Here is a 10330-nt window from a genome sequence, read left to right as displayed (position 1 = left end):
TATATACTTTATAATATTGCTTATTATTTTATTATTTTCCGTAGCTACTTTAAGATTATAGAGCTTAGTATAACGGCTCGTACGAGTTAATATTTTTTAATATACCTAGCGGGGACAACCTCTATAGCTTATAAGTTTTTATTAATTAGTAATAAAAGCATATTAGTATATCCTAGAACGTAAAACATAAGTCCTTACCTAATTAATATTTTACTAACGAGAATAAGCTAGTATAAGTAGGTTATGCGCTTACTATATAATATAAAGTAGTTATAAGCCTTGCCGTAATTTACTAATTACTTAATACCGCCCCTCTCTTAATTTAAAGAGGTATCTAGTAAATAATAAAAAAAGTAGTACTTAGTTCTAAGATCGTTACTAAACGTAGGGAAAAAAATTAATAAATAAGTAAATTAAGTATAGAGAATAAGATTTAAATTAAAAAACTTCGATAATATTAAGTAGTATTTATAATATAAATTTTAAGAGATATAATATTTAGGTTCTTAATTAAAAGTAAAGTTATAAATAAAAATAAGCCTACTAAAAATAAGCGCGCTAAAAAAATAGATAGTAATATATTTAAATACGAGTTACTCTTATTAAACTTTAAAAATAATTAGATCTAAAAAAAGGAGTAATCGAGGTAGTCGCTAGGTATTAATTATAGAAGTAATTATTTTAGATTTTACTATATAAGATTTAAAACTATCTCTAACTCTTACTTTTTACTTAGGTAAGTTTTTTCTTTAGTAAATTATTACGCTTTTTTTATAACTAAAAGTAGTTAAGATATAAGAATCGTTTTTTAATTTTATATTTTATAATAAGTAGTTATTACGCCCTTAGTTCTTTATTTAGAAGTAACCTTAACTTTATATTAATATTAATATTTATAAAATACTTCGTTTTTTAATTTTGCTTTTTTTTTATATAATAGTTTTTTTTCTAGCTTTATAAGCGTAAAAGATCGACCTTAACGGGATTACGCTTTTAAAAAAAATTATATAATATAGTATACTTTTTAACTATATAATACGTATAATATACCCTAAGTACGCGCTTAACGTAATATAGTAATTTTAATACGAAAATTGCTATATAATTTAAAATAAATAAGCTACTCTATAGCGGCGCTAGTTAAAAAGGTTAACGATAGAGGTTAGTTATAATAATTAGCTATAATAGTTAGTTATAATAGTTAGAGGCGGCCCTTAACTATAAAGGTTTTAAACTTTAATAGTAACGTAGAGGTTTTTAAAAAAAGGGCTAAATAGGCTAATATTTACTACTCTTTAGAGCTTATAAAAATTCTTTTTATCCTTATCGCTTCTAATATTACCTAAAGTTACTTTTTATTTAAACTAAATAAATTTACTAAATAAATTTACTAAATAAACTTATTAATATATAAACTACTACTTTAATAAGAACCTACTCTATTTTTAGTATATAATTAGTAATTAATAAGCTAAAGATACCTATTAATAAGTCTACTCCTTTTAGGCTAGGCGCCCTCTTTAACTAGCTCGACGTTATAGTTATCGTAACTAACGTAAGTATACTTAAGAAGTAGTAAAGTACTTTTTAATAATACGGAATCTAGCTAGGTAATAGTACGAACGCTATAAATAGCTAGGCTAATACGGATATTAAGATTTAATATATCGACGTTAGTTTAGAAATTATATTTTATAAAACTAAAAATCTTTTTAATATGGGTTATATTATAAATATAAGGGAATATATAAGGGGCCCCCTAACCCTTAATAAGAAAGAGTATATAATATAAGATTTAACTATTTACGTAAGCTAGTACTAAGAAGTTTTATATATATTAGAGTAGGTATAGCTCGCCCTCTAGACGGGCAGAGGAAGGTCAGGAGCTATTTTAATTAGTAATTAAGTATAGAGCGCAATATACTTAGTTTTCCCTAATACGTAATATATAGTACGGCCCCGGCGGATTGCTTTATTAGGGGGACTTTTTTTTTTTATAAAACTCTGCACAGTTCCGGCCTTATTTAAATAATCTTTTATATATTAAAAAATATTAAGCTTTTATTTAAGTAAGGTTTTTATTCTTTAATATTATTTTAAAGTTTTTAGTTTTTAAAATAACTTAAAATAGGCTTATAATCCGATAAGAACGTCCTTAGGCGCTCTTATTATAACTAAGCTAATTACGAAGTAAGTACTTAAGTAGGTTCTCTCTTTTTTATTAATAACTACTATTTTATTAGAGTATTTACTAATTTACTAATTTTATAAAGTACCCGTCTTTTTTAATATAACGTACTAATTAAATAGCTTAGTATATTAATATTATTAAGAAGCTTTATATATTATTAATTAAAGAGAGCTCGAGGGCTACTTATTTTTTTTAATAATCGTTTTATATAATAGAGAGAATAACCTACTTATTAAATATTATAAGTCTTTAGAAAACTAGATTAAAATAGCTCTAGGTAGTAGCTTAAAAAAAGAGAAAATAATACGTCTATAGGTCCGCACTACTCTTATTAAAAACTAGTATAATATAGTTAGAGTATTTAGTTATAATATAATTAAAATAGTTAACGATAAGATTATAAGCGTTTATAAAAGCGATTTAATAAAAAAGCGGTTAATAAAAATAAGGATTACTAATTAGAACGACGATAACTTATAAAATAAAAATAAAAGTAAGGGCTTAGCTAAAGTTTTAAATAACTCTAAGCTTATTAAGAAGTATAAAGTAGGGTTTAGTAATAAAGGATAGCCTATATTAAAGAAGTAGGCGACTATAAAAAAAGCGAGAGTTATTAAGATTATTAAAAGAAATAAGACTTTTATAATAAATATAATTAAAATACTATTTATTATTTTAGTAAATCCCTAGATATTAGGGCTAATAACTAAAGTATATATAGCTCTTAGTACGGAGTAGCGGCCTAAAGAATTAAAGCTAGCTAACTACGCTATATTAATATACTTAAAGGCCCTTAAGAGTAGCGCCTAGAGCGAACTTAATAACTAATTAAATAGTAAAATCGGTCTAACTACCTAGATAGTAGCGCCTATACTTAATAAAAAGCTAAAGAACTTAAAGCTTTTTAGTATTATTATAAATATATATAATAATAGCGTAAAGGTAGTTTAGTATAATATAGCGAAGGATAAAGTTAACTTAGAGGATAATAAAAATAGTAAACCTCGGGCGGACTTAAATCTTTAATTTAATATATTTTCTTTTTTTTAATATTCCTTTTTTTTATTTAAGCTCTTTTTATTTTAAAATACGCTAAGTATTTAGATATAACGTCTAGTATAGAAATAAAGTATATATTAATTACGTACTTTATTTAAATAGTTTTTATAATTTTATAGCACTACTTTTTTTATTATATTAAGAGGTTTACTTATAGTACGTTTATTAATTACTTTAACGAGTGCATAAGGTCTAATTACTTAGTAAGTAAGTTAGTTAGTAATAAGAGTATATTTTACGGCTATAGCCCGGTATGTTCTTTAACTTAAGCTAATAATTAATCTCTTTATATTAAGTTATAGCGGGCTTATTTTATTTTATATTTCTATTAAATTATAAAATAGTATATATAAAGGCCCTCTCGTCTATATTATAAAAAGTTCTCTAAGTATATAGTATATATATAGATAAGCTTAGTAATATATTAAGTAAAATAAAGTACTCCCGATATTTACTACCTTCTTATTCTTTCTAAGGGTAGAGGTAGGAAGATAGAAATTACTTTAAACCCCTACTTAATATTTAGCTACTATACTACTCGTTTATTTAGTATTATATAAGGTAAGCTTATAAAAATAAAATTATAAGTCGATTATAATATAAAATATATACTAAGTTAATACTTTAAACCTAAAGTAAAGTACCTAAGTAGAAGTACTTTATAATTAGTTAATAATACGTTATTATATAAGAGCGTACTATTACTAATTAATATAGTAATAAAAATCTAAAGTACGCGTCTATAGTAATAAAAATTAAGAGCGTCCGTAGTAATAAAATATAGTATATAGAGGCTCGTTAAAGTAAAATAAGTTAATTAGTAAAATAGTCTTTGCGTTAATATAGCCCGTTTATACGTACTAATACTAAAGTTACCTTTTTCTAATATAATATTAAACTCTATTTATTACTAATACAATAAATAATAAAAATAAAACGACTTAGCTTCTACCTAAATAAGTCTACCGTTTTCTAAACTCCGTCTTTTATTCTAACTAGGATATAAAAATAAATATAAATACTATAATTATACTACCCTCCTTACTTATTAATAATAAGATTCTATTATAAAAAATAGTACTATAGGGAATTAGTATTAAAAACATTAATCCCCGTACTAAAGCTACTTACCGGCTTACTATTACGTAATTTATATTTATAAATAATACTAAGATTAGTAACTAATAGAACTATACTAGCGCATTAAGCTAAAGTAATAATTCTAAATATTCTAAATATAAGATAAATATCTCTAAAATCGATTTTATAAGTACAGTTCTTAAAAAGAAGTAATATTAATTAAAAGAGGTAAAAGTAGAGGCTATATTTTAAAAAAAGCATAAGGTATAACTTACTAAAACTAAAAATATTTACTACGTATAACTACTAATTACTATTAAGTATAAAGGGTATAACTAAATAAATAAAGAGTAGCTCTTTTATAATATTAAAAGGATATTTATATATAATCTAATATATACCGAGGTTAATAAAAAATATACGTTAAGAAGATAATTATAATAAAGTTTTTAACTAATATTATAATATATATTATAAGTAGTAGTAGTTTTAATAATCTATAGAACTTTATAAATCCTAAGGTAATAGGCCCTATAACTTTATATTAAGTATTAATAACGTAACTATAGAGCTATTATTTTAATTAAATATATACTATAATAGAGTTTTTAATATAATAAAAGCGTACTAAAAAGATAACCTTAGGATAATATATAGTTAGGATATATATATAAACTAGTATATCTTAATAAAATAAGTATTACTACTTATAAAATAATATAGGATTAAAAAATAGTTATTATAGCATAATAAAGCCTTTAATTACTAAGTATATATATAAATTTTATTAACATAAGATTAGTAATAAAAAACTTTTAGTATAAAATTTTAATTATATAATTTATAAATAGCTTTAAATTCTATAAGTAACAATAAGGTTCTAATATACTTAATAATTTATTAACTAATAATATTAATTAACTATATTACTATTTATAATTAATAAAAAGAGTTCGGCTAATATAAAGATATATTAAATTACTTTATTATAGAGTTTATTTTAATTTTATAGTATTAGTACGTGTATTATATTAAGGCGATATATATAATTAAATATTTTTACTTAATTAACTATATGTTTAATATAACTAAGGTATACTGCTAACATTCGAGTAGCGGGGTATACTGTGCCCAGGCGACACATAATCTTCCACCTCTGCTATACACCCCCCCCCTCCCGGGTAGGTACTTTACTACAGTAGCTATCTCCGGATACGTACTGCAGTAGACGTTGGACTTAGGTACTTTTGTCGGTATAAGATCGGGCCAACATTACTCCACTGCCTCTTTTCCCCCAAGTCCAATCTTTTGGAGCTTGTCAAATTGCGCATCTAACTTTATTCAGTCACCTCACATCAACAAGTCACTAACGAGTCCACGACCATCCTTGCTGGACGAGGAACTTGTGCTCGTCTTACTTTTTCACGCTTCTTCTCCACTCGATAGCCGTTATCCAATAATCTCAATTGACTTTTGCCTTTCCATCGTTTGCACCCGACGGCGCGGCATCCCTCGTACTTTTAGGTTCCCCACCGTCCTTAACGAGCTTCCTGTTTCGTTTGGCTGCACAACAAGCGTGTCACGCAAGCAAAGCTGCAAAAGAAGAGTCAAGAAGCCGTGCTGCCATGGACTTGGTGACTTGGAGACAATTGCTCTGCGGATACTGCAGGACTGACTAGGTACCAGGGGGCGAAGAGAGACTGAGATGGTTCACACCATGCAATGTGCATCTTGCGCTTGGTAGCAAATCAAGTCCCCGACACTGCCGTTGTCCGCGGTGCCGGTACTTGGTCTCATATCGTTGCCCTGATCTGCAGGCTTACGAGTCTGCCCCCCCTCTTTCGCGATGTCGAGTGAATCCTTCCACCGTATCGGGTGCAGGCCCGCCGGGGACGGCGTGCGGGCAGCGGCGTCTGCCTTGTTCACGCTTGTCTTGCGTCTTCGGCGACCCGACCGGGTTCGGTCTTGTGGATTCTGATTGCAGTTCGTTCGTGTATCCGTAGGTGGTTGGGGGTTCCCTCTCTCTCACTTTGTCTCTGAGTATCTGCGAGGTTGTCTCAATCTCGGCTCCGACTCAACTCCTACTAGCCTCTTTCTGTGAAGCCATTCCTGTCAATCCCATTCAACTCCATCTCTCCCACTCTCTCTTCTTCGTCCCTCGTCTGCGGTATTCGTAACTTTCCCCTCTATTCTCCCATCGTACCCCCTCCGGCTTACCTCAATCGAGCGTGAACGCGCACTTCTTCGTGGCCACGACTTGTCTCCTCCTTCCTATTATCACTCATCTTACGTCGGCGCGCGTGCCTCTTCTGTTGTCATTGACAAGGTGCAATCATCTACTGACACGCGAGAGAGATACTTCACTCATACATTGTTTGATCAGTCAGCCAACAGCAACGGCATTACTCACGGTCACAGAGGGGTGCTGAAGCTCTGAAGCAAACGAGAGCCCCGTCGCCGAAACTGTTTGACTCCGTTTCTTGGCGTCCGTTCTACCCGTTGCCCTCGACACTGCGCGTATCAGCCAAGTCCCCTTCACGATTCAGTCGCTGTCACTTGCTGTCACTGTTTGGCGTGCCAGACTGCCACCGTCTACCCCGTCAGAGACTCAGAGTGCCCTGTCCCAAGGGGCAAAGCTCAAACGTTAGGTGACCCGGCATTAAGAAACAGAACCACCAAACGAAGGGAACAAAACGTTATACCTACTCCAAAACGGTTGTATCCCACAGAGCACAGACAATCCCCCAAGGGCCCCAAGGGGACTCTGTCAGAAGACAAAAAAGAAGGGATCAAAGGGACTGAAATAGTAACAAGCCGCCGCCATGCCGGCCCCGTATTCCGACAACCTGTACTCCGCCGACGACTCCGACTTTGACGAAGTCCCGGACGACAGCCTCGACGCCCACCTCTCACCCACAGACGGCTACTTCCAAAGCAGCTCTTCATTGTCAGCCGGGGGAATATACCCTCCGCAGCAGCAAGAGTCTCATTTCCACAACAGCGAGGACAACGTCACTGACGCGACGACGTTCCCCACGTCCGCCGCCGTGCCGCATGTGCCCAACGTTCTCGTCCAAGACCCTTCGCTGCTGCAGCGAGAGCAACAAGAGCAAGGCTCCTCGTCGTCAAAGAAGGACCGCGAAGCCAAGGAAGAGACAAGGTTGAACACGTCCTTCCATCAACACCACCCCAACGACGACGACGACAACGTAGAAGCACAATCACGTCACTACTCCTCAACACATAGGAGGACCTCGTCATCCGTCTCGGCCATCGACGACTTTTATGACGACGGGGCCTCTTCTACCGCCGCAGACAGCGAGGCGACGCCATCACATACAACCTACACCTCCAACGTCCACTCCCATTCCCACTCTCACTCACATTCCCACGCCGCCCAGAGCTCATCGTCTTATACGCCTTACTCGCCCTCCACAGACGCTCCACTGCGCACGCCCCAGACTCACTCGAGATACTCCTCCAACAACCCGGCCTCTCTGTTTCGCATCCCTAGCGAGGCACCACCCGCCTACACGCCATCGCCCACATCCCCGCTCTCGTCATCACCCACAGAGTTTAGAAACTATCAGACCTTCAACACCATCTCGAGGACGGCCAACAACAACAACATCAACATGGGCGCACCTGAAGAAGAGAGGCGCCTGCTTGGCCGCGACCCCGAGAGCATGGGCGACGTGCCCTATGATGACAATGACGACGACCATGACCCTAGACCTCCGCCATCGTGGAAGGACAGAGCTCTTAAGAAGTTCCCTTGGGCCTCGAGGCGGACGCTCAAGACGGTGCTGCTTGCCGCCTTGGTCTTCTTCACCTTGACGGGATTCCTTAGCATGTTGGCCTCGACTGTGATCAATGCGGTGCGTCGCAACTCCCATCTACATCTGCACCACCTACTACTACCTTGACATGAAGCTAACTAACAACCCGCAGCCATCTGAAAAGTCTCCTGCCAAGGAGCCTCCCCAGCAATATGACCCCGTCACTGGACTGCCCATCAAAGACGGATCTCCCGTGCCAAGTGACCCCTCCAAACCCGCCGAGCCTGGCGAAGCCGTCCCTTGGCGTCCATCGAGCACATGCCTCCAGACCGAGCACCGCTTCGAGCCCAAGTTCTTCGACCTCACCTTCGCCGCCGACAAGGACATCAGCGTTCTTCAGGCCGTCGAGAACAACTCCCCCTCCCGCGGCTACCAGCCCCAGGTCTCGGGCGACTTTGTGATCCGCCGCCAGCAGGCCGGCCGCCCCGGTCCCTCGATCGAGCTCGAGGTCGTCTCCAACGACCCGGCCCTAGACGTCTCCGTCGAGTGGAACTCGGAGCAGCAGCTCGTCATCCGCACCCCGCAGCGCATCGAATGGACCCAGTCCCGTCGGCCCTGCATGACCGTCCGCGCGACCGTCTGGGTCCCCGAGGGCGCCTCCCTCCGCCACGTCCTCCTCATGGCCATGAACCTCGACGTCCACGTCGTCGACGACCTCTCCGTCAACCTCGCAGACGGCCTCGAGATCGGCACAATGTCCGGCGACGTCCACTCCCCCGTCGAGGTCCCCTCCACATACCACCTCAACTCCCGCGACATCCTCGTCAAGACCATCTCGGGCGACATCATCGGCTCCTGGCCCCTCTACGACTCCCTGAAAATCAACTCCGAATCGGGCGACATCATCGCAAACGTCTCGCCCCAACAAGTCCTCGACTCCCGGCCCCGCCCGGCCGTCCTCGAAGTCGCCACCATCTCGGGCGACATCACCGTAAAAGAACCCCTCGCCGCCGCCGCGGAGAGCAGCAAACCCGACACCGTCGTCCCGCCGCGCGACTACATCACCTCCATCGACACCAAATCCGGCTCCATCAAGGCCTGGGTCGCCTTCTCGTCCGCCGCCGTCGCCGAGAGCATCAGCGGCGACATCGCCGCCGAGTTCCTCCCCGTCTACAACGTCAGCCTCCTCCAGGCCGTCGCGGAGCCCGAGCTGCACACGAAGACGAAATCCGGCAACACGGCCGTGAAGATCCTCGAGCCCATTTGGGTCGAGATCCTCGGCACCGAGGGCGCGTACGAGGGCGAGAAGCCGCGCGCGAACCCGGATGAACCCGTCGATATCCCGACGAACCCGCTCCCCATCCCCGACAAGATCCCGCGCATGCCGGGCGTGCCGTTCACGCCCATCGGCGCCGGACCGTGGAAGCGCATCCCGCTGCCTGGCGGTCGACACTTGGACGACGCCTGGCGCGATGTACGTCGTCACCCCTTGGGTGATGCCATCACGGCATCTTCTGAGCAGGAGCGCGCCGTCTCGATCAAGGACCAACCCCCCATGCGCCACCTCAAGTCCTCGCACGGCTCCGTCAGCGGAAGCATGGAGCTCAAGTACCCTGCCTCCTGGGAAGGCACCGTCGAGGCCGAGAGCATCAGCGGCAAGATCAACATTCTCGGTAAAGACGTAAAGATTGACAGCCGGACAAAGTGGCCCAAGGCCGTGCACGCTCACAAGGGCCAGGCGTGGAACTGTCAGGTTTCGTTGGGGAGTGTGTCTGGCGACGAGGTTCTTATCATCGGGGAGGAGAAGTAAGCCAAAACAGGCTTGTTTCTTCCGAGGTGTAGAAAGGGGGTTGGGATAGATGTCGTCACCATGTATGCGGGAAATACGTGGACGAAATGATTACGCAAGTCTGCGTGGTCTTGCTATGCTATAAGAGCAAAAAGAGAGGGAAGGAAAAGGGCACATATACCTTAATACCTGTCGTTACGATGGATGGATGGAATGGATTTTAACGGCGTTTTCATGGATGAGGAAGCTCAGCAAAGATGGACTGAGCAATCTTCTTGGCCAATACCGACGAGGCGAAGTCAACAAACCTCGAGCATTTTATTTCCTTTCTCATACTTGAAATATAAATGAGAGCAATCAAACTTCACTGACACTCTTCATCCATCTTCGCTCTCACAGTGACTGGGTTTCATCCTTCCTCATACATCACGA

The 10330-nt window shown here is 39.0% G+C and overlaps 1 protein-coding gene across 1 annotated transcript; it reads left to right on the top strand.

Moving 5' to 3' along the window:
- Positions 1–7152: 7152 nt before the first annotated feature.
- On the top strand, positions 7153–9919 carry CABS01_10178 (uncharacterized protein; the record flags this gene model as incomplete). Its single annotated transcript, XM_060543534.1, has 2 exons — positions 7153–8208; positions 8282–9919. The coding sequence occupies 2 exons, from the start codon at positions 7153–7155 to the stop codon at positions 9917–9919; spliced, it is 2694 nt and encodes an 897-aa protein (XP_060399715.1).
- Between the last annotated feature and the right edge of the window lie 411 nt (positions 9920–10330).

This window comes from Colletotrichum abscissum (assembly GCF_030869225.1).
Source record: "Colletotrichum abscissum strain IMI 504890 chromosome Unknown Scaffold_25.1, whole genome shotgun sequence".
Classification (NCBI taxonomy): Eukaryota; Fungi; Ascomycota; class Sordariomycetes; order Glomerellales; family Glomerellaceae; genus Colletotrichum; species Colletotrichum abscissum.
Note: the sequence above shows the minus strand (reverse complement) of the source record. Positions and strands in the feature narration are given on the sequence as shown.